Below are 22,181 nucleotides of genomic sequence, written 5' to 3' on the forward strand. Positions count from 1 at the left end.
CTGCTAGTAGTGCTTGTTAGTTTACCTGTTGGTGCATTAGAGACTCACCATAGCTACAAACTCCTGCAGAGCTCTCCTTAATCACTAAGAACACTGCACAAGTCACTGATGCCTGTATTTTGAAAAGCCATTATTGGCCCAGTAGTAATACTATTACTGCATTAGCTAACTCCTTCAGCGATGTCATTTTAATCACCTTAGCGTATAATGTGGACCTGATTCTTCTGGTGTACCAAGGGCTGTACCTCCAACCTAACCCTTGGGATGCGTAGCTTGGAGCCAGCAATTAACAGTTTCTTCTTCTGGCATCTGCAAGCCTGGATGCCTTTCTGATAGGACCATCTCAGTCAAACACAGATGACCAGGCTCAGTGCAGGGAGGGACGAGGTAAAATGTAGTGGCTTGTGATACACAGAAAATCACAGCTGCTCTCCGAGTCCAGCCTAGCTTTCCGCTCCATGGGTCTGTGTCCCCTGCCACCCAGCCCAAGCTGCCCCTTCCCAAAGCACGAGGTAATGAGAAGGGACTAACTGCATCAACTCATTAAGCTGGGTTTGTTAGAAGACAGATTGTCATGTTAAACAAATACATTTTTAAAAAACTAAATATCATTCCCTGGGCTGTGCCCCATCTGGGCCATTAAATCTGAAAGGGGTAACTACAGCTGTGTCAAAGCTGAGCTCAGAAGCTGATTTGCACCATTTGTACTACTAGCAATTGGCAACAACTCAATTTTCAAACATCATTTTCTTCTTGTCATTTCCCAGTGCTGCTCTATGTAGATTGTGAGCACGGCAGGGGGATGCACGCTGCTGAACAAAACAGTCTTTGGGACTTAGAAAAAGAAAGCCCACAAATGCATTTCCTAAACCCATGACATCCTCTTTATTTCTCACCAAGCCCTAAGCTACCTGATGACAGAGGACAGGAAAGGCTGTCTATTGTTATCCAGCTGGTTCTTTGTAAATCATGCAAATTTTATCCTTCTAATGAAAAGGTGGTGTGGAAATGAAGCAGGACAGCTCAGCTTTCAGGCCTCCGCATGTTAAGTTTCCAACTTGCAAGAAAGCAAGCACCTTTTTCCGGGGAGGGGGAAAACAACCAACAACTCTTGAGTTAATCCAGTGTTTCTTTTGATTGGTCCCTTGGTAGCCTGATTAATTTTGAGTGCAGATGTTTACGCTTTCCTTCACAAGAATACACCCAGCATTCAGGAGAAGGCTCACTGTGCCGTATTTCCTCCTTCCCCCACCGTTCTTGTTACAGTTGTGCAGCAACATATGCTAAGGCCTTATTACAAGGGATTCCTATAAATGGCATAAAGGATTAATAATGTATTTATAACACAACTTTGTTTTAGTATAAAGTGATCTATAAATTTGTAATAAATGTTTTATAATGTTTTTGTAGCCTGTTATAAATGATAAATGGGAGACTATAGATGCCACATCAAATATTCATGCTGCATTGTGTGCATTATTATGCCGTTACTGTTCAGGAAACCATTAATAATAAAGTGAATGGAGATGTAAAAGTTGCTGACATGCCCAGCAAGCCATTTATAATGAAATGTATAATCCTTACCATAAAGTAAATACATTGGCCAGTGATTGTTGATGAAAGGGAAACACACTGAATTATTTGCGAGGTATTTATATATTAATGTATATTATCCATATCATGTCATAGAAATGCCATTAATATATTATATGTATTATTAATTATTTTTACGTAATTTATAGGCAGCTCTTAAAGTGTTACCTTTTCTCTTCTGCCGTTTTCTCAGCTGCACGAGATCTGGTGAGTTATTTTATGTGCTGCAGGGCAGCCACAATGAACTGGCAATCACGGTGCGGCTCGAGGCAGGGCTGAGCCTTCCCTGGCCACCAGCCATGATCCTGCTCCTTCCCCGGCCACGGCCCCCCTCGCTCCTTCGGTGACTACTGCCCTGCCTCCTGCCATGGCCATGGCCTCCCTCACTCCTCCTGCGGCCACGGCCCCCTCGCTCCTTCCCTGGCCACAATCCCACTCCTTCCCCGGCCACGGCCCCCCTCGCTCCTTCCCTGACTACTGCCCTGCCTCCTGCCATGGCCTCCCTCGCTCCTTCCCGGGCCACGATGTCGCTCCTTCCGTGGCCACAGACCCCCTCACTCTTTCCCTTGCCACGATCCTGTTCCTTCTGTGGCCACGGTCCCCCTCGCTCCTTCCCAGACTACTGCCCTGCCTCCTCCCCTGGCCACGGCTTCCCTCGCTCCTGCCCTGGCCACCTTCCTGCCTCCTTCCCCAGCCCCTGCCCCCTCGCTCCAGGCAGGGCCCTGGCCCCGCCGCCCCCTGCCCTCCCTGCCCCGCCGCAGGCCCTTTGCTCCGTCCCCGGGCAGCCATGCTCTGTCCTCCCGCCACCTCCTCACGCCTCCCCTGCGCGGCTGCCCGTTCCCGCAGCAAACTCCATGTTTTTGCGTGTCTGCACAGGACGCGTCCCGGGCCCCGAGCCCAACCCCGGGACCCCCTGCCGCCTCGGCCCCTGCGGAGCCGCCGCCGCCCCCCGGCCCCACACGCCGCCGCTCGTGTCCCAGGCGCGCCCGTTTGCCGCCACTGCCGCCTCGCACCCCCCCGCCCCGGCGCTGCCGTTGCCCCCTCACAGCCCCCATTGCCCCCCTACACGCCCCCGCCAGGCTCGGCCCCGGGCGAGGCGGAGCGAGGCCCTGCGGGGCCGCCGCCGCCCGCCCCCCGCCCGCCCCTCCGCCCGCCCCGCTGCCCGCCGCGGCCGCCACACACCGGCAGCCTGCGGCGGGGCCGGGCTGGGCCGGGCGCCTCCTGCCCTGCCGGGCCGGCCCGCGGGGCCATGGCGGCCATCCAGAACCTGCAGCTGTGGTGCAAGCAGCAGTGCGAGGGCTACCGCGGTGTCAGCATCACCAACATGACCACCTCCTTCCGCGACGGCCTCGCCTTCTGCGCCATCCTCCACCGGCACCGGCCCGACCTCATGTGAGTACCCTCGCCGGGCGTCGAGGCCGGGGCAGGGGGCTGCGGGCCCGCTGGGCCTGGGACCCCCTCGCTGGGCTGCGGGCAGCCCGCCGTGCCCCTGCAGACCCCGGCCCCCAGGCCCCTGCCTTGCCTTGAGCACCCCCAGCAGATGCCCAGCTCCCCCCTGCTCCTCCTCGCTCACAGCATCTCCCGGTGCTGTGGGCCGGCAGCTGGCACCAGGAGCAGTGCCAGCACCCATGCTGGAAATCTCCAAGCAACACACTCTTGCTGCCGGCCAGCCTTTTTCCCCCCTATATTTTTCCTTTTTTCCCTCTGTGGCTGAATTATCGATGTTTTAAATGCGCCCTTTCCATTGCAAAACAAGCTCAGACACTGGTTTCCTTCTTTGCTGTCGGTGTTTGCTTAGGCTAGGCTCTCCTCGGTAGGCGAGGGCTATTTAAACAAAATATAATAGAAGGGCAGGGCCTGGCAGCCGCTGGATTCCTGCACATCTCTGGTTTTTCCCATCTAGAGCTCTGTCTGTGGGAGGCAAAGCACTTTCCACCCCTTGCTGGCACCCTCTGGGTTTTGACTTGTCCCTGCCCAAACGTTGACATCTGGGAAGGTGAATTCCCACAGGGGGACGTAGATCTGCTTCCCAGGTGGTGGGGTTTTTTATTTCTGGTCTCTTTGGACTTTGGAGAGGGGGGTGTTGATGGGGGGAGGTCAAGGGAAGGGAGCAGCACAAAGATTGCCTAGGAGCACTGGTTTAAGCGTTAGGTCTCTCCCAGCCAGGTGTGTCCAGCTGGTAGAGGACCACACTGGGTTATCTGTACTGCAGTTTTCCTCCTGTTCCTTGAATTCTGCCTTTTTCCTCATGTTCCCGGGAGAGCCTGCTGCTTGGGTTCATGTGCAGAGATCTCTTTTTATAGGTATCTCGCTCCTGGTGGAAACTAAGGAGAAGATCTTCTCTTGCCCTCTATTCTCTGTTGTTCTGAAACTTGGAAGAGGCAGAAGCAGGCTTGGGCAGCTTCTTGGGCAGCGGGAAGTTAGTGCAGGAGCTTCAGGCACGCTTTCTCTGTAGTCCCCAGTGCTTGGGTAGTCACCATGGTGTTGCTGTCTACGGCTTCCTGACATGCTGTTATCTCCATGTGACTCCAGATATTTCCTTTCCTTCCTTTTATTCACAGTCCCAAAGACACAAAAAGTAGGGCTGAAAGGCTGACGTGTCCAAAAAGTGCTCGTGGAGGGATTGTAACTGCTTCCTGGCCATCTGCAACTGGGATGAGTGTACACAGGGGCTTTGCCACTGGAGAGCTGGAATAATTCTGTTGACCAGTTTAGTGGGTTGTTTATAATCCTTGAACTGTGCATTGAGGGTTGTGGATAGACGTATTTTAAATAAATTCTCCTGTGCTGAAGAGGGAAGGTGTTCCTTGTGGTATCTCTCTGTTCCCATTCATTTTCTTTTACGATGGAAATTCTGACTGACTTTATTCAGAACCTTACAGAAGCTCTTTCTGACTTGGACCAGCTCAGCAAAGACTGCCTGAAGGTTAAAGTAAGAGAAGCTTTTATCAGCGACCTCCTTCAAGAGTGTCAGTGGTGTAATGCAGGAAAGTACCTGGTGCATCCTTGGCTGGGCAAAGTCCTCCTGGAAGGAAATTACACTTTCAAGTGGTTGGTGGCTAGGGCTGCTGAGTGTCATGTGTCGGATCCTGGTGCTGGATACTTTTCAGATTCTTCATCAATCTGTAAAAACTTCTCTGAGTGTCGGGAATGCTAGAGCCACTGGCAGAGAAATGTGGCTGGGTGCACTGGTGGTTGTGACTCCTGCTTCCCAGGGGCTTGAAGTGCTTTATCCTGAGCTCCTCCCCTTGCTTCGAGCAAAGATCCTAGTTGAAGATTAAAAGCATCATACTGAAAATAAAACTAAAAAAGGATAATTGGTGTTCAGAGTGCTTAGTGTGTTTGCAGCAGCTCTGCTATATCAATCACTTGCAGAACACGGTTCAGTCACGGCATCGGAGTTTTGCAACAGTGTGTTTTCCATCTTGGTTTACACAAATGACATTCTTGGGCTGAGGAGTGCAGGGGCTTTCTCTTTGCAGGAGCCTGAGAAATTCCCAGGAAAACCTCAAGCAATTACAAAACATGGTCATAATCACAGGCTTCTCTTACGGGGTATGTGGCTCAGAGGACAGGCTGGTGGGAGTCTCTTTCCCCTTCCTGCTTTCTTGCTGGAAAACGTAAGGAAAATATGGTAACTTCTATCAAACTTGGCTGTTGTTGATTTGTATGTTATCAGCGAACAGGGCAGGCTGTGTAAAATTAGAAATGCATTTCCCACTCACTTCCCACTCACCCAAGGATGTTTTGGGGGAGTGGAGACGCATGCTGAATTACCATGGAAATTCATTTCGTTTTTGTCCCAGCTGAAGAGTGGTTCTTAGCCAGCCCCAGCCCAGCACGCACGCTGTGTCAGGCAGGTCCCAGCCCATTTTCTGGGATGATTGCGGCGGGGCCCTGAGGCTCCTCTCATCAGAGGGACGTGAAGTGAAGCCTCACAGCAGCGTGGTGGGTGGTGGGAGGCTGAGGTCAGCGGCTGCTGTGTGTGATGGTGAAGGCTGTGCAAGCTCCGACCACAGTTTTAGTGGCCTTGGCTTGATAAGTGAGTTAGAAAAAGCAGGGGAACTGTGCACGCTCGCTCAGATATTGATGCCAGATGTCGAGGAAAGGTTTTGATTAAGCTCCTTCTCTTCGTCCAGGATCTTGCTCTTTCCCAGACTGCAAGCTGGTGTTCAGCTCGGTGTTCTGGGAATTGACTGGTTGTGAAATCCCCCTTAGCAGCTGAGCACTAGCAGGCGCCCATTCCTCCAGCAGCATTTCCTGAGGTGCTGTCAGCTCAGCGCTGCAGGATGAGGCCAACAGTCACCAATACAGACAGGGAGGGCCTTGGGCATGCTGAAGATGGGTTGCCCACAGTCTTCATCTCCTTAGTAAAAGGCTGGGATGAAGCAGAGCTGCTGTTTGCTTGGCCTCTGTGGGGCTGTGGTTTGTGTGACAGGCGTGAGGGGAGGATGGTTCTAGGGTCAAGGAGTCTTATCTGTTGTTAGTCACCCCCAGCATGCAGCGTGCCAGCAAGACCAGAGCAGGGGGAGCAGGCATTGCTGAGAGGAGGATGAGTGCATGGGGGACATCTTCCGCCTGGGATTCCCAGCCCTGATCCCCCTTCCCCAGGTTGTTTGCAACTCCAAAAAGAACACAGCTGAAAAGTCCTGCTCCCAGCAGAGCGTGCTGATTTAAACCCTCTCTGTTCAAGGACTGTGAGCTGGTAAAGGCTGCATCAGGCTTTTTCAGCAATCTTTTTGGCTGCATATCTTATTGTCTATAGAGAAAATAGTACCAAAGTGCTGAGAAGCAGAAGCCTGTTTGGTACTTCATGGCTCTTGATCTTTCCTGCTCAGTCTGCTCCAAGGTCAAGTTTCCAACCAAGTTAGTACTTGTAGCAGTAGCAGAGATTCCTCCTGTGGAAGTACGTGTGCTTACAAAGGACTGTGGCATGCTTTGCGAGCGCTGGGTCTGTGCAGCTGGAGCAGTGGGTGGTCACGGAGATTTGTGGACATGAGAAATGCTTGGCCCCTTTTAGCTAAAATGATTTTTTTGGGAGCTAAAAACTTCACTTCCATTCCTGTACTAGTGAACTCCACTCTGATTTGTTTCCAACACTGGAGGCCCTCTCTTGGGTCAGATTTATATTTCTCACCTCTTCCAATTAATTCAGTTGCCTGTGTTTTCTCAGCGGAGAACTCCTACTTCTCCGTTTGTATTAGTGTTGCTTTCTTAGGATTACATTGGTCCAGAGAGCTTTGATACTCCAAGATAGGAGATGCACCAGCAAGATCAATTTCCAAAAGAAATATATGTAAGCAGTTCATCTGACTAGCCAGGGATGGAGTGATGCTGAGAGGGCAGGAGGCTCTCAAAAGCGCCAAGAAACCTGGCTGTTTGCTCACTGCTTCGGGGAACAGAAGGGGATTTCAGACATTCATCATCAAGAGATCTGGGTTTCTAGGTGTCTGTTACGTGCCACGCAGTGTGAAGCGGCACGCGTGCTGCCACAGCAAACAGCGTTCAGCACGGCTGAAGGCCACTGACTGACCGTGAATAAGTAACTCCAGTATGATATGTCTTACATGCCAGCATACGGGAAGCTGGAGCTCCCCTTTGCTCTTGCAGGTGTATTCCTGCGTTTCCCTGCTACAGAGACTATTTGGGAGCAGAAGCAGGAGTGAGGCAGAGTGCTGCAATCACATCCTTCAGCTGGCGCTTAAAAAAAGCTGATTTTCTTGCCTGACGCAAGCCAGAATGATTGTATCTATTGTTTCACTGAAACTTTTTTGGCATGTGACTATTTTTGTTGCTCTTTTTAATCCATTGTCTCAGGGAAGGGAAGGGAAGTCTCTGGGCAGGAGCACTGCTTGAAGAAAAACCTCAGCAAGTCCCTTTGATTTTGCACAGGAGAGAGTATATGATTTAGAGGTGGGATGTGCCTCTTCTTTACATGCTTCCTGGGGGAGTTTGACCTTTGGGTCTTACCTGCTGTTTGTTCTCTCCTTATCCCACACAGCAATACCGGATGTGGGAAGCAGGGAGGAGGCATGGTCTGTGGCATGATGGACAAACCTGTATGAAGCCCCCGCTCTTGTTCATAATGTGATGCTCCGCGTTTTGTACTAAGTAGATAAAGAACCTGGCTTGCTCCTTGCTTTTACAAGTCATGGAAAAAGTTCCCTGGCTGCGATACAGATCATGTGTTTCTCTCATGAATAGGTCACTGTAAGCCAGCTTTGCCCTGGCTTTCACAGCGTTATCCCAGCTCCTCTTGGAGGTGAGGAACTGGCTAGCAAGGGTAGGCCCATAGTGGTTATGAAGGTACTATGTACAAAAATGCGGTTAGTGCTGTAGCCTTTTCTGTTCATCAGTGAGAATTCCCTCTCTGATATCAGTCTTGCACTTAGCTTTATGCCAGCAGGTACAAGGATTGTAAAGTGAAACTGGGTTATCGGAAAGGAATTGAGCCTGCCTGCTTGCCTGTTGGGAGGGCAGGGCTGCCAGCCAACAGTCAGTTTTGTATTCCCAGTTTAGCAACTGGCAGTCACTTTAAAACAAAACTGACAGTGACCGTTTCCTAAATGAGGGACATGCTCTGCTGCGGGTGAGGAAGCATGCTGTGCTGCAGCTCTACTTTCAACAGCACGAACTCCCCCTCCCCCCTGCTTTCTTGTGCTTTCTTGCCTGTCCCGCCAGGTCCCGGTTTCTGAGTTCCCAGCACGGTGCAGGGAGAGGTGGCATCTGGGTTGGACCAGAGAGAGGGGCAAGAGCAAATCTGGGAAGAGGGAGGACAGCAGAAAGGAAGAAGGATTGTTGACTTTGGCTTGTAACTGCAAACAGCAGTTGTCTCTTCCTTTTCAGTTATTGGTTCTGATTACAAATCAAAAGTCACAGCCCCAGGGAAAGAATAAGGTTTCCACAGGCAACTTCGGTGTTACCAGCCGCAGTATTGTGTTGTGGGCAGAGGTATTTCCCAGGCAGATTCCTGGTGGTGGTTTTATGGAGCTCTGCCAGAGGAGAAAAGAGGATTTGAAACCAGAACTTGTGTGCTGGTGGAACTAGCAGCTTTTGAGATCAGGGGATATGGGTGTGCTGGAGGAGTGTGCGATACATGCGGCATCTGAGGGATCCACACCTCCTTGGGGCTGAGGCCTGTCTTTGTGGAGACAACTTGCAAGATGGGAAAAGAGCATGGATGTGACTTTGGAAAGTACTTCCAGGGAGAGAGTGTTGCAAATCTGGCTGGCAGGCATCAGTGTGTCTTTTTGAGGTGGGAGAGGAACAAGGCTTTTTAGGGGGGGAAAAACCCTGCCCCATGAGTTAGAGGTTGCTCTTGGCAGTCTCAGCAAACCCCATGAATCTGCACGGGATATCTTCGCATCAGCACGTCCTGTCCATGGGAGGTTGTGGGAGTCAGCACTGCAAGGGTAGATGTGCCAAAAATGTGTTGTGCTGGCTGTGGGCAGATGTCTGTGCCTGCTGAGTCTCCTGCATGTCTTTGTCCTGGGAGGAACAGCAGGTCTGTGACTGGGATGGGATCTGCCACGCTGCTCCCTCCAGAGCATCTCTGAGAAGGCAGGGTGGGAGGAGGTGCTCTGTCTCCCCAACTGCTGAGGCTCAGAGAGGTTGAAGAAGCTGGAAGTGAAGCAGCTTGCTCTACATCTCCAACCTGAGATTTTTCTCTTCTTTCTGTATTTCAGAAACTTCAACTCCCTCAGTAAAGAAAATGTGTATGAGAACAACAAGTTGGTAAGTGACTATTAATGTTTTACTTTTGGTCTAGTTTGTGAGTTGGCACCTTCCTTATGTGGTTTAGCAGCAGAAACCCTGCAGATGCAGTGTGCTGAGTGTCATATTCAAATCCTTTGCCTTATTTTGCATGTATCCGACTTTCCGATTTGAATGGCAATATCCAGGCTTGCTGGCTGCTTTAAAGCACCCTCAGGCTGTTCACGCTTCTTTGCTGGCCACACAGTGGTGCCTGTGTCCAACGTGTCCTGTGGCAGCAGGAATTTGGACAGAGATGCTGGAGGTCAAAACATGGACATGGACATGTTGAGTATGTGATGCTCCCAAGGGATGGAGCAGGAGCTGAGAGATAGCTGGTGTGGGAGGGGAAGTGCAGGGAGTCTCCCCCTACTTCTGCTTGTTCCAGGTGCAGGGGTGAAGGCTGCTGGAAGGTGGAAACATCCTAAAATCTCATCCTGTCTGGACACTTCACTCCAAGATGAGATTTGGGTTTCTCTTGTTCTCTCTGTGAAGAAAGTAGAAATTGCGCAGGTCAACCCCTTCCTGCACTGGATTCAAGCATGGGCTTAGTGCTTCAAGGAAGGATTTTTTTCCTCCGTCTCCCTCACAAAGAGATTTAAACGCTTCTCTTCCCCTTGGCATCACTCCACACAGCTTCATGGCTGCTTGGCAGGAGCTCGGGATGTGAACGAACCACAGCAGCTTACTCTTGTCTGGCTGGAGGAATAACATCCTCTGATGCAGTGAGCCATCTGAGGTGGTCCTTGCCTCCAGCAGAGCTAAACTTGCCCCCGCTTCAGCCCTGGCCATGTTCACAGTGCCTGCAATGGACCCCCCTCTCCCCATGCTGGGGCTGCAACATGTGCGCAGTTATTCACACTCTCTGGGGTTCAGCCCTGCATGTTCCTCTCCTCTAGGTGAGATTCAGACCAACCATTTTTGCCCTTGAGGTTTGGCGTTTGGCAGGCATCGGGGCCTCTTCGCCACGGACAGTTGTCCTGGCCAGAGCGCTGTGTAGCCCTGAGTGTGGCTCCTTCCCCAGCGGGCTGGTGGTGTCTGCTCTGCTGGCAGCTTTGCTTGTCTCTGGGAAATGAGCTGTATGAGCTGCCTCCGCTGCTTTTATTAATGAAAAGCTCCTTTGTGTGTCTCATAAAAAGGGTTGCTCCCCTCCTTTGTCACAGCCTGTCTTTGCTTCATCCCCCCACCTTCTTAGTTTCTTTTATGTCTGTTATTTTGCTCTCTTCCTTATTCCACCTGCTGTAGGCTGCATTGTCTGTGTCACCCTCTCACTGCCAGTGTCCTGCTGCCTTGGCTCTGCCGTGCGTGGGGTCAACCCCTCCAGCTCCCCGTGGGCTCTTGGGCTGGCTTCCCCCCTTTGGGCTGCTCTCCATCCTGGCTCCTACACTTTCTTGCTCTGGCTGCCCTTGGGATACGAGTGGGTCTGATATCTCCCAGCACTGTTCCTCTGCTATGGTTCAGACCCTCCTTGATACCTCACCATTCAATAACTTATTTTCAGCGGCTGTATTACTCAACTAAAAAAAAAATACTTGTTTGAGCTGCAATTTGCTATATAAGGTCTTCTACCAAGGAAGAATGTGTCACTTCTCAAGTGCCAAAAAAAATAACCCCAAACCCTAGAAAAAAATTGGTTGGTGGCATTTTTTTTTGCTAAAGATTTCAAAAATACAAAAAGAGGAGAAAGGTTTCTACAGGCCTGGGATCCAGTTCTTACAGTGCTGATTGATGGTGTCACAGTGTAACAGATACAGCGGTGGCCTGTGTCAGAGGAAAGCTGTGCCTGGCTGGCTCAGATAGCCTCGAGCATATCACTTTGCCTCCTCTATGCAAAATGGGAGCAGCGGCATTTACCTCCTTTGTACAGCACTTGGAGCAGCACTGATGAAAAATGTCACGCAGAAATAACATGTTGCTTCTTTAAAGGCCAACCTGGGCACACAGGTAGAGGAGAAGGGCAAGTGGGCCATGTTAGATGGTGATCTTGTTGGATCTCCAGGCAAGCACAGCTCCCAGGAACAGAAGGGTGCTGTAGGCACAGGGGATGCTGCATCCTAATGCTGCTGTCTGCATTGGCCACCTGGTTCTGGCCAAACCAGCGGTGTGCATAGAGCATCCTCCTCTGTGGGTCCAGGCAGCCCCTCACGCTTGTTCTGTGCCTGGTGCAGTGGTCTCACCCTGGCAGGAGGTGGCATGACCTGTGTTCCTGCTAGACTGCACACCAAGAATGTCCAGCAAAAAAACACTGGTCAGACCAGTTGTGGAGCCAGTGCAATGGGGAACACTCCAAAGAATATATTAAGCACCAGGTTACGAGACAAGCGAGTGCCAGGCTGGGCTGGCAGCTGGCTGACACAGCCAGAAGTAACTGGCTGAAAGCGTTTTTAATGTCAGCTCAGTTACATTTTTACTGGGGTACCCAGTGGAAAAAAATGGTAATTATCTTGCTGAAAAATAGTGGTTGTTTGTTTCTTCTAAGCAGGAATGGTTGGCTTGTACACCAACACTGTTGTATGTCTGTGCCAAAGGTCAGATGCGGAGAGTTTTATAATGTTAAGTCTTTCTTTAACCCTTTCACTGTGGGCTTCAGCAGTAGCCTTCCTTGTGCCTCTGGTCCTGCAAGTACCGTTTTCTTTTGCTGTGTTGGCATTTCAAAGGGAATGTTCCAAAGGGGGAGGGAAAGGGTTTTTTCCTATAAGCCAGGAAGGAAGAGGGCTGGAGAAGTCCTCGGTAAAAGCCCTACACCGAGTTGAGCAAGGGCAAAGTTGCTTTATGGATGTTGCAGGGTTTTTTGTCCTCTAGTAAAGGCTCTTGTTCAAAGGCAAAAGAAAATAGCTTGTCCCTCCCTTACCTGACTTTGATCTTGCAGTTTCAAAGCAGAGGGCACCACAGCGGGGAGTATTTGCCCCAAATACATGTTAGGCATCATGGAAATGGTTAAGCTGGAAGGGGAGCTAGGTATCAGGAATTCTTCTGCGTCATTCCCCTCTTCCCCCTCTCTAGTCTGGGAGAGAGAGCTCCCTCCTGCAGTCCAAGATTTCCCCTTTTTCAGATGGGGAAGAGCAGGCAGTAGCAGGCAGGAAGCTTTAATATTTGCACAGCACTCGGAGATAGAAAGCTGCCTGCAAGCGCCCACCAGCACACCATTGATCAGGGAGTGCTCCAGGTTGGGCTGGAAGCCTGGAAACAAGTCTGCCAGCCTGGACTGACACATCCCCTTCTGCCAGGCCTCGTTCTGCAGCTGTGCAGCTCCAGATAGAGGCAGGCTCGAGGAAGAGCAGGGGAAGCCCAGGTGAGTTCTGTGCAGTGAGCTATGGCCAGCTTGCCAGGCCAGATTTTGGGCTCCCTGCCTGAATTTCTCAATGCAGTGGCTGGAAGCCATGAGTCCGTTGGTTCCTGTAACGGCCGTACGATGTAGGAGCTAAACTGGTGCAGCTGTTGCCCAGTAGAGTTATTATTCAAGTGGGGCTGTTTGCAGTGGAGTTTCTTACTTCTGATGAAGAACAGTTCTGCTGCCTGGGCTGGACAAGACACCCCCCACCCCCACCCCAGTTGTGGTTTTTTTTCCTTCCTTCTCTAGGCATTTCGAGTGGCAGAGGAGGAGCTGGGGATCCCAGCCTTGCTGGATGCAGAGGATATGGTTGCTCTGAGGGTACCAGACAGGTTGAGCATCCTCACCTATGTTTCCCAGTATTATAACTACTTCCATGGACGGTCTCCTAGTAAGTACCGTATTTCTTGGAGGGGTGGGAAGGATGGGGGCTTAATTTTGTGCTGTCCCTTGCCTCCTAACAAGCTTTGAAAAACAAAATAGACTGCACAGAGGCCTTTTGATACCAGAACTGTTTCAGTGGGGGATCTAAACTCTTTACACATCTGCCTACAGTAGCACCAGTGCTTTTGGAAGGCCACAGGGCTGTGCTTTCTCTTTAAAACTAGTGCCTTAAAATTTAAAATACAATCTAAATTTTCTTACGCTGCAGCCAGACAGGAGCACTGAAGGTTCCTCTCCATAGTCCCCACCTCAACTTTTCGTTCTCAAGCACCTACATCCCTGCTTCAGTCTTTGCCACACCGGAGGGCTGGTAAGAACACAGAGTCTAATAAGGCTGAGCTTGTCCATGAGGCTGTGCCAGTGGAGCAGCATTGATGGTAGGGCTTGTCCAGCACAGCAGTACTGATACAAGGAAGCAAAAGAAAATGACCCCTCTTAACTGGCGTAATACTTACAGCAATGCTTTCAAACATAAAACAGGCCACGGAGCTGCCAAGGCATTATATTCATGTACTGGAGAGTTTATCTGGGCTCACAGGAGCATTATTGTAGACTTGGTTTATATTTGGCTTTAAGCTCATACAAAATGAAATAATACCATAAACCGATTTCACAGGTTCCTCTGGAGGAAACTTTAGAAAGTGGGACATGGATGCCTTAACTGGTTAAGGTGAATCTAGATGGAGAAGACAGATATGAATTAAAGATGTCCTACACCTTGGAAAGAAAGCACAATTCACTCTGAGAGCTGTCTTTATAATGTCTAAACTCTTCCCTGTTCTCCGCCTCTTTACACATTTAAGCATGCTTTTTCTCTCCCTCCACAACCTCTTCCCTCCCCCTTCTTCATCTTTTATTTCTTGTTTTACAGCCATTCTGATTGAAGTCAAATTCCATCATGTTTATGCCAAGTGGTGGGAATCTGGGTCAGTTTGGGGTCTTTACCCCTTCCCCCCTCCAGCATCTTGCCTACCATGTCATCAAGCACAGCACATTTTTATACTCTCCAGTGTCCCACAACATGTTCTAGTTGCACTCCTGTTGCTGAGGGGTGAATATGCGTGTCTGAAAACGAGCCCAGCCAGTAATGTGCCCTCTGACACCAAGCAGACTCCTAATACCATAGTTATGTCCTCCAAATGGGCTCCAGCAGGACACAGGAGGCCAGAGAGGGTGAGCCCCCAATATTTTATTGAGGTCATGCATGTACAGAAGAATAGAGCTGAAGCCACCCGTCTTTGTGCTGGGCTTTGGGAATTCAATAAACGGCACAAGTGGGAAGTGAGGGGGCAGCCTGAGTCTAGAACATTTGCTGGGGTGGCTGTCACCAGGCCACTGGTCACAGCAGTGAAAGAGCCCTGGGTGTTTATTTGGATAGCTAGCTTTCTTAGGAGAAGGCTGCTGGGAACTGGGCTTTCTCTCTGTATTTACTGAGAAGGGTATAATTTCTTTTCAGACGGGTGGTCATATAATTGGTTGCTCTTAAAGTGAAGCTGTGGCTCAAATATCCCACGAGGAACACAGAGACATCTCATTCAGAGTAGGAAGTGGTGCAAAAATAACACCCCTGTGAGACGGATGAGGGGTCTTTGTAAAAACTGTTGCATGAAGCGTTATTTCCTAGGGAAGTCTCCTTGCACTTCCAGCGCATGGGGCATCATTCCTTGCTCAACTGAAGTGTGTTGGACATTCTCTTTTCTCTGCTTGTTACGAATTTAGAAGGTTGTCTTTTGTCTGCAAAAAAAGAGGACTGGGCATTTGCAGTCTTCTCGTGGCAAATCTTGGTTTCCACATCAGCACCACCATGGCACCTCCAAGTCCTTGCCGTTGTACAGTTACCCTTTTTAGCGGTCATTTCTGCATTTGACCAGCCTGTTTACTCTGTGAGAGTCCCAGCTGGGATGTGGAGTGGATACCCACAGCAGGGAAGGTTCAGGGTGTGTGGGAGGTCTGGAGCAGAGCAACCTGAACAAAGCAAACTTCAGCTGTAATACCTGACAGTGGTGCCTGTTTCAGTGGCGATCGCTTCCAGCCAAACTGTGGGCCAGGTAAAAACCCAAGGTCTTGTTCACACCACTGATGGATGGTGGTTTGTGTTTTTCCACCTTTTCATTCACCCCCATGGAATTCCCTGAGAAGAAAAAAATCAGCAGTTTCAGCTGAATGTTGGTAAAAGTCACTTGTTCCTCTTGCTCCTCAATGCGTTACAGAACTGCTTGTGAAGGAAGCCTGTGTTTCCTTGTGTGCTTTGCATGTTATCCATCAGGTACCTCTGGGTCTTCTGGTCTTCTTATGCTGTGAATTACTCCTAAGCCCATGGCTTTTCCTTATGTTCCCTTAAAATCTTTCCTTCTTTCTTCCAGTTGGAGGCATGGCTGGAATCAAGCGTCCTTCCTGTGAACCTCAGGAGCAGCCTCTTGGGAAGAAAGCTGTTTCAGAGCCTCCTAAGCCGGTGCCACCCAAACTGCCCCCTGCCCACCTACCAGCCAGAGCTAAGCCAAAAGAAGCCTCCCCAGTCACCCCAGTAAGAAATGTGTTTTGGGGTGTTCTTCATGCCTTAAACCTGTTGAGTGAGCTAGAGTATTAGGCTAGTTCAAGGCTAGTGGTGGTAAGGACTTAATCTCTAAATTTTCTGCTCACCATGGGGGATTTAATCCAGAGGTCTGGCTACTGCACATATTCAGGTGCAAGTCATTGGAAAGACATTAGGCAGCTGGGACTTACCTAGTGGTGAACAGGACATGGGTGTCTTAGGACTTACGCTGTTCCTAGATCTTGGGGATGGAGATTTTGAGCAGAATGTATTGGTTTTGCTAGAAAACATTAATTAAATTCCTGGAAACAGTTTGAAAGCAGAGTAGGGATGGAAACAGCATGGAAGAAGGGAAGCTTCTCTCAAAAGGGTAAGGCCCTTTTTCCAGCTAATTCAAATCAGAAGCCTTTGCGCTTCAGTTTCCCACAGGTAGACAAAACACCCTGGTCCTCTGGATTTGTGGGAACTCTTCCTCTGTCCTCCCAAGGGCTGTTCCAGTCTGTATGAACAAGGGGTTAGCAGGAGCAGGGATTTTGGGTATCATGTCTGTGTCCTAGCCAAGCGGCTGTGCATGCCGAACGCTCGCCCACCTGGGAGATCCGTAGCTGTACGCAGGGCCACGCTGCTGCCTGCTCACCCACTGCTTCTCCCCGCAGAAAGGTGTCCTGGCAGAGAGCGGGAATATCCCTAGCAGCAGCTGCGGGATCTGCGGGAACCATGTGCACCTGGTGCAGCGCTACTTGGTCGATGGGAAGCTCTATCACAGAAACTGCTTCAGGTATGGCTCTTCTGAGGGGGGGCGCAGGCCTGTGGGTCACAGAGAGGCAGCCTGGCTCCTTTGGGGCTGGAGGGAGAGGGTGGAAGCAACCTGGGCCTGCTCTTGACCTGTGCATAGGGGAAACTCTTTGCACAGGTCTGTTTTCATCCACAGCTTTCCTACTTCAGGCTGTGCTGTCCGCAGCTCCTGTTTTGGTGCCTGAGGAATGTGCGCGTGGCATCTGTTCACTGCCAGTCTTGTACCTTCACCCTCCCTGTGCTGGCAGTGGAATTGTGCCTGCACTCTCAGCTGTGTGTCAATGGCCTCCCAGTGCTATGGAGGATGTTTTCTGAGACTTTTGTATCCACAGGTGCAGGCAATGTTGGAACGTGCTTCTTCCTGGAAGCTACAAAGCTGGGCCTGAGCCCGGTACGTTCATCTGTACTAGCCACCAGCAGCCAGGCAGTGTCCAGATCTCTGGTCTCTGCAGCACCAGGAACAAACCTGAGAGTACCCCAGCCCCTACTGCTGCCAGGGCGTTCCAGAAAGCAGCAGAACCCAAGAAACCAGAGCAGGTGTTGAAGAAACCCAGCCAGGAAGGCCTTGCTAATTCAACCAAGCCATCTGTTTCATCTTCTGGAAGCTCTGGCTTCAAAAGTGTCAATACTCCGTGGTCCTCTTCAGCTGTAAATAAATCAGATGACTGCAAAGGTACCCCATTGGGGAATAAAACAGATCACCGTGAAGGTTCCCCGTCAGGACCTCTTTGGACAACCTGCACAACAAAAACACAGCAAGCCCGAGAAAACTTTTTTCGGTCGTTGGAGTCCTCCAGCAATAAAACCTCTGACACTAAAAACCAAGTCCCTTCTTCTCATGGCCCTGGTAAAACTGCCCCTGCCAGAACCACTGTTGAGGTTAGTGCAGTGAATGCTGAGAAGGATCAGGCACGTAACCATATTATACAGGCTCTGGCTGGATCAAACACCTCTCCAAACAGACCAGGAGGGCTCAGTTCCATAGGCTCCTCAGCATCCAGCAGGTGAGGACTATTTCTCTTTCCCTTTTTACTCCCAAGAAGATCCTTGGGATAACTTGGAGAAGTCCCAGTTCATCCCTTTTGCCTGATTGCTTTTGTGGCTGAAATTTAAAGACAGGCAGAGGAACTCGTCCAGGTCTTTGGAACAGAGGCTGATAAAATGGTCTGTTCTTTTCAAACAGACTAACTAGGTTGTTCCTTTTTTGCAGTGGCAAGTTTTCTCCCAGCAGTTCTCAGTGGCAGAGCCCAGCTCCAAAAGCACAGTCCAGCAAAACAGACTACACAGCACCAAATCAGGAAAAGATTACAGACCCTCTGCCCAAGAGCCAGGCTGCCAGGAAACCTGTTGACTCTGTGCACAAGCCAGAGTCAAAAGGCATCAAAGGTGAGGATGACTGATTCACATACAGCTCTGCCTGGACACAGCATGCCAGCTTTATGCCTTTCTCTTGGACCAGTACAATGAATGTGTCAGTGACTCCTATACTTTCTGTCTGTACCGCCACATAAGGGTTTTCTGAGTTCTGGGGCTCAACACACCTCCATCTGTCCCTGTGCAGTTGCTTCCTCTAGCATGGTGAGTTTTTCTTCTCTGAGGATCTCCAGGTATTTGAAGTTATACTGTCATCAAACACTGGGATTGTGGTGGATTTCAGAGGCTTAGGTAGACTTTCCCAGATGGGAGACCTTGCCAGAACTTCAGGATGATTTTGTGATTGCAGTTGGGGCTTACCCAACCTCCTGGTCTGTTTTGAACAGAGCTTCCACCATGGTGGCTAAGCAGTAAGCAAAGGGATGATGTTCTGAGGGTACTCTGTGTCTCAGCCACTTCCAGATGGCCTTTTCTTGGGTCAGAAGCAGTATCTATCTGCAGTTTGCGATTTTTTTTTTCGTCTCTCCCCCTTCCTGCCCCATCCTTTGGTCTCTGAGATCTTAGCTGTTCGTGTTACATTGTTGTTGAAAGTGCCTGTTCATTTACAGTGCAGCTGTGTTTCTGTAGCTGCATAGATTTTAAAGCATTTTAACTGAAAGGGACAAAAATGCCACCAAGGTTATTTACTACCTATTGTATGTGAATCTGTCCACGTTAAACGTGTTGAACTGGTGCTGGTTTTCTGCAATAACATCATAGTATCTGCCCCAGTGCATGGCTTATCTCCTAAGACCCTCCTGAGACTCAAATCTGGCTTGTTGCTCTTTATTGGATCTGATCTTTTCTTGCTATGTTCCTTTCTTTAGGAAGCATGAATGTTGGTGAAGACAAGTCTGAGAGCCCAGCAGACTGGAGATCTCTGTTGAAGCCTGTAACCAGCAAGTGAGTGTCTTGGAGCCAAGGGGTCTCCTTAACAAATGAATGGGGATGACTATGCTTGCACCCGTGTTTGTTGCTGCAGGTCTGTGTGCACATAGGAGGGTAAAGCTCCTGTGTTTTAATGCTTCTGTTTTCAGAATTTTGATGGAAAAGGCAAAGGCTTTCATTTCCGGGGAGGGAAAGTGTATTTCAAATTGCTGAACTCTGATTAGAAAGATGTGACCATCCCATATGGAGATCCAGCCCAGGATGTCCAGAACTGTTCCGTTCTGCAAGAAGGGTGGTTTCCTACCTTTGTCTTTCTTCTTTGCAGAGACCAAAGTGGCTCTAAGAAACCTACTGATAACTCCCAGGTGGGAACAGGGAGCCCAGCACACAAGGAGACAAAGCCAAGCCCATTAGTTGTCCCATCAGCAAAGCAGGACTCTGGTATGAAGGATATAAGTTTTGCCTTCATTTTGCTAGTCAGGCAGGGGACAGGCGTTAGTGCTGCAAGGCACATGTAAGGAGCATGTTGGAGGAGGTTGTGCCTCACTTTCAGGGATTTTTGCTCTCTGCACCTGCTTTGGCCCTGTGGTGCCTGTATTTGGAGAGCCATCCTTCCCCAAGGAGAGGGACTCGGTCCTCACAGGGTGCCCTTCTTCTGCAAGACACTAGCAAGATTTTGCTTATGCTCTCTTGCATAAATGTGTAACGGTGAGAAACTTGTTCTTCTCCTTCACCCTTCTTTCCTGCTCTGGCTTTGTAATCAGTGGTTTCTCCCTGTTTCAAGTGAGGGCTTGTGCCCCTTGCTGTCATCAAGGGAAGAGAACTAGGACTAGAAATGAAAGTGGTTAGTGGTGAATGCCAGAGATGCTGGGCAGTGAAGGGATTTTTATGAGATGAGGGTTGAAATTTCTTAGACAAAACCTGTCTGTGCTTCTTAACCCAGCTTCATCTGGTGGAGTCATGAAAAAGAAGTTGATGCCCAGTTCAGATCTTATCAGGAGCTGTCAGAATTCAAAGCAAGTCTCTGAAGACCCTGGAGGCTCTGCCAAGAAGGAAGAAGAGGGCAACCAGCTGAAGAAAAGCACTACCACATGTAAGGTCTCTTCTGCCTGCTCAAAGGCCCTCTCCTCTCTGCACTGTCAGGGAACAGCCTGAGTGGTCAGTATGGGAGATGTGTCCCCAAGTTTTCTGTGGCTAAGCCTGTGGCTGTTGTCATGGGGGAGGGGGGGGAAACTGTTATTAATTCTTATTAGCCAGGTTGGAGGAACCAGCCAGGCCAGAGAATTCAGTGGGAAGGGAAGAAGTTAAAATTAGGATTTGTTAAGGTCACTGCCCTGTCATTCCTTAAACTCAAAGCTATGAAGAGGACCATCTCCTAATTTCGGGAACTGGGATCTAGATGATGTCTCTGTTCCTCCCTAGCTGAGTGGCTTTGGGAAATAAAAGGAATGCAGAGAAGTGTCAGCCAGAGACTCCAGCTGGCGGGACTCATGGTAGCAGCAGCCAAGGCTGCTTCTTCTTGGACTTTCAAAGATGTCCTGATCAGTTCTGACTAGTTTGTCCCTACCCTTAATCCAATTTCTTACTCCTGTATGTTCAACCACAGCTTTACTGTGTACTTCTCCTTTGCCCAGTTGTCCTTGGTCCTACGTAACCCACCACAACACAGATGAAATTTCCTGGAACTGATCTGATGTTTGTTGCTGTCCTGTTTGCTCAGCTTGTTTGTTCTCCCCTTGCCTTACCCCATCTAGATCTGTCTTATCTGCTTGGACTGGAAGATCCTCACAGCAGGGCTCAGCTGTTTGTCTTGGAGCAAGCAGCATGGGTCTTGACGGCTCGGTAGCCTCACGCTTTAGTACTTGTTAGCTGACTCCAGCGCTGTCCTTAGCCTGCACCTCTGACAGCTACAGAGCATTCAAACCTCAGTTGTGCTGTCCATTTGAGAAGTTTAGCCTGCCTCCACTGCCATCATTTTTGCAAAACTTTCCATCTCCTTTTTCCTCAGTCTCAGCCGCAAGGTTCAGTATTCTATCTTTCCCAGAAAGCAAGCTGATAAGAGAGGCCAGCCGGGTTTACATCCTTCTTTCTAAAGCTTGATGACTGCTGTGGGGGAGTGCCCACTGTGGGAACCTTTCCCAGCAGCCTCCTTCCATTTTTCATATGTGTGCCAGTCTGCCATCCGAAAGGCTGTTCTCTCGCTGCTGTCACTTGGCTGTGGATTAAGGACAGACTTGTTGCTCCTCTGTATAGGTCTTTACCTCAGCACTCAGATGCCGTGAACAGTCAGCTACCATTCCTGCCTGCAATCTTCTGTGTTGTGTGGGGCTGTGGATGGTGAGCATTTCTGTAGATCATTCATATTTTTTTTTGGCCTAGGTAGTGTTTTCTGTTGAGAAACGAGGCTCCAGCATTTTCTTGCCAGCTGTCCTACTTCCAGTTTGCAGGCAAGCAGCCAACCCATCCTGTGCCTGTCAAGACAGAACTTGAGGCTATCAGGGGATATCAGACCCTGGCCTGGTCAGGAGAGTCGTTTTACTAGCTGTTCCCCTCCAGTGACCTTTGTCTTCTCATGACCAGTGGTGCAGCTTTCTGCCTTGGTTAGAGGTGCTGCAGGGATCACCTGGGAGGTGCCTGCAGATGCAGGGCTGAGCTGGGAGAGGGAGGTGTTGCTCTGGCAGTAGCAAACTGCTCATGGCAGGTCAGGTCCCTCTTGGAGGAAACTTTAAGAGAAGTGCGAGTCCTAGGTAATGTACAGGGCAGCAAACCAGCAGCATCCACAGGGAAGAGTACCCTGACAGAGGCCAGCAGTGCAGGGACAGCACAGCTGATTGATACATCCAGCATCTTCTTCTCTGGCACTCATCCTGGAAAATGCAATAGAGCAGGGCTGGGCAGTTGGAGAGCTGTCCTTGAGCTCTTCCTCAAGTCAGGACCAACGAGCTGTCCTTGAGCTCTTCCTCAAGTCAGGACCAACTACCAGAAACTCTCATGAGGCTCCCCTAGGCTCTCTGTCCTGTCTTTCTCCTTGTGTGTGCTGAGCCTGCACCGCTGCTGCCTTTCTTACAGCCATGCTCTTTTGAAATTAGAGTTTTCCTTCCTTATCACATCATCCACGTACGCCTCTGTTCTCTCTCTGTGGTAATTATCCAGCCCAGCCCCTCGGGTATCCAAATACCTCACACTCTTCTGTAGTTATCCTTGCAGCACAGTTGGGCAGAGGAAGCTGAGGCACAGTGGAACAAATACACATTGCTTAAGAATTGATTTTAATAGGTGTCCAGGGCCTAAATAGTGCTGTGTAGCAGGGCCTAAGGGACTTCTCACCTAGGAAGTGTTTTGTGGAAGGAATTGAACCTTAGTTTCTTGAGACCTATATGAAGGTCCCCTAGACCATCTTTGTTTCATCAGTATTTACTGATACTTCTTTGT

The 22,181-nt window shown here is 49.9% G+C and overlaps 1 protein-coding gene across 3 annotated transcripts in view; it reads left to right on the forward strand.

The window, feature by feature from the left end:
- The first annotated feature begins 2,766 nt into the window (after positions 1-2,766).
- MICALL2 (MICAL like 2) overlaps positions 2,767-22,181 on the forward strand; it is a 28,177-nt gene continuing 8,762 nt past the window's right edge. For all 3 annotated transcript variants that reach the window (XR_005103881.1, XM_037385275.1, XM_037385276.1), the window contains exons 1-10: positions 2,767-2,985; positions 9,279-9,327; positions 12,926-13,067; positions 15,484-15,644; positions 16,310-16,431; positions 16,781-17,452; positions 17,659-17,834; positions 18,689-18,764; positions 19,075-19,190; positions 19,693-19,842. Coding sequence is in view for 2 of the 3 variants with exons in the window: in XM_037385275.1 (XP_037241172.1) it covers positions 2,843-2,985; positions 9,279-9,327; positions 12,926-13,067; positions 15,484-15,644; positions 16,310-16,431; positions 16,781-17,452; positions 17,659-17,834; positions 18,689-18,764; positions 19,075-19,190; positions 19,693-19,842 (1,807 nt within the window). In the remaining variant the exon portion in view is untranslated. The remainder of the gene's footprint in view (positions 2,986-9,278; positions 9,328-12,925; positions 13,068-15,483; positions 15,645-16,309; positions 16,432-16,780; positions 17,453-17,658; positions 17,835-18,688; positions 18,765-19,074; positions 19,191-19,692; positions 19,843-22,181) is intronic.

This window comes from Falco rusticolus, chromosome 4 (genome assembly GCF_015220075.1).
Source record: "Falco rusticolus isolate bFalRus1 chromosome 4, bFalRus1.pri, whole genome shotgun sequence".
NCBI lineage: Eukaryota > Metazoa > Chordata > Aves > Falconiformes > Falconidae > Falco > Falco rusticolus.